Here is a 633-nt window from a genome sequence, read left to right as displayed (position 1 = left end):
ATATCATTTGTGTGGCTGCATATACGGCTTCTATGGTGTTTTGGCTGGTCTAGGCTAAGTAGTAGAAGAGAACATGTTACATCTTGTCCAATGTAATTTAAGGCCTAGGTCTGACTACCTTAATCCCAGTGCACTACAACCTGTGCCAAAAAAGATGGGGTATAAGTGAGCTCCTTTCTTCAGTTGTGATTGTGGTAAACCCTACATGTATGTTTTGGGGGAGCAAAATACAGTTGGACATCAGGTGTAACAATGCAAACACCTTTTCATGTCAGCACTCCATGCTATAGTTGATAGCTGGTAATTGAGCTAAGAAATGATGCTATTCGGCCAGCTTCTTTGGGGCCCCCAACCAAAAAATTATCATTGTTGGTGTCTCAAGCAACCCTAACATAAGGCCATTATTAGCGTTCCTGATTAGTTTCTCGGTTGTCGTTTTATATTGTTGCTTCACCACTTATGACCCCACATTTTGCCCTATTGTTTTACTTTCTAAAAGAAAGTTCTGCTCCAGTCTTGAAAAAGATGCGGAAAGCTAAGAGAGGCGGTGATCATCTCACTAGAAGCTTTCCTAAGAGTAGAAAAGCTTCCAAGAATGAATCATTGGTCTCAGGTATGGTAGATCTTCCTCTT

General features: G+C 41.1%; 1 protein-coding gene across 1 annotated transcript in view; it reads left to right on the top strand.

Annotated features, from left to right (window-relative positions):
- The first annotated feature begins 525 nt into the window (after positions 1–525).
- The window catches only part of LOC119361076, a 5617-nt gene continuing 5509 nt past the window's right edge, over positions 526–633 (top strand). Inside the window, exon 1 of the mRNA XM_037626454.1 lies at positions 526–613. Within this exon, the coding sequence (XP_037482351.1) occupies positions 526–613 (88 nt within the window). The remainder of the gene's footprint in view (positions 614–633) is intronic.

This window comes from Triticum dicoccoides, chromosome 2B, assembly GCF_002162155.2.
Source record: "Triticum dicoccoides isolate Atlit2015 ecotype Zavitan chromosome 2B, WEW_v2.0, whole genome shotgun sequence".
In the NCBI taxonomy this organism is placed as follows: domain Eukaryota; kingdom Viridiplantae; phylum Streptophyta; class Magnoliopsida; order Poales; family Poaceae; genus Triticum; species Triticum dicoccoides.
Note: the sequence above shows the minus strand (reverse complement) of the source record. Positions and strands in the feature narration are given on the sequence as shown.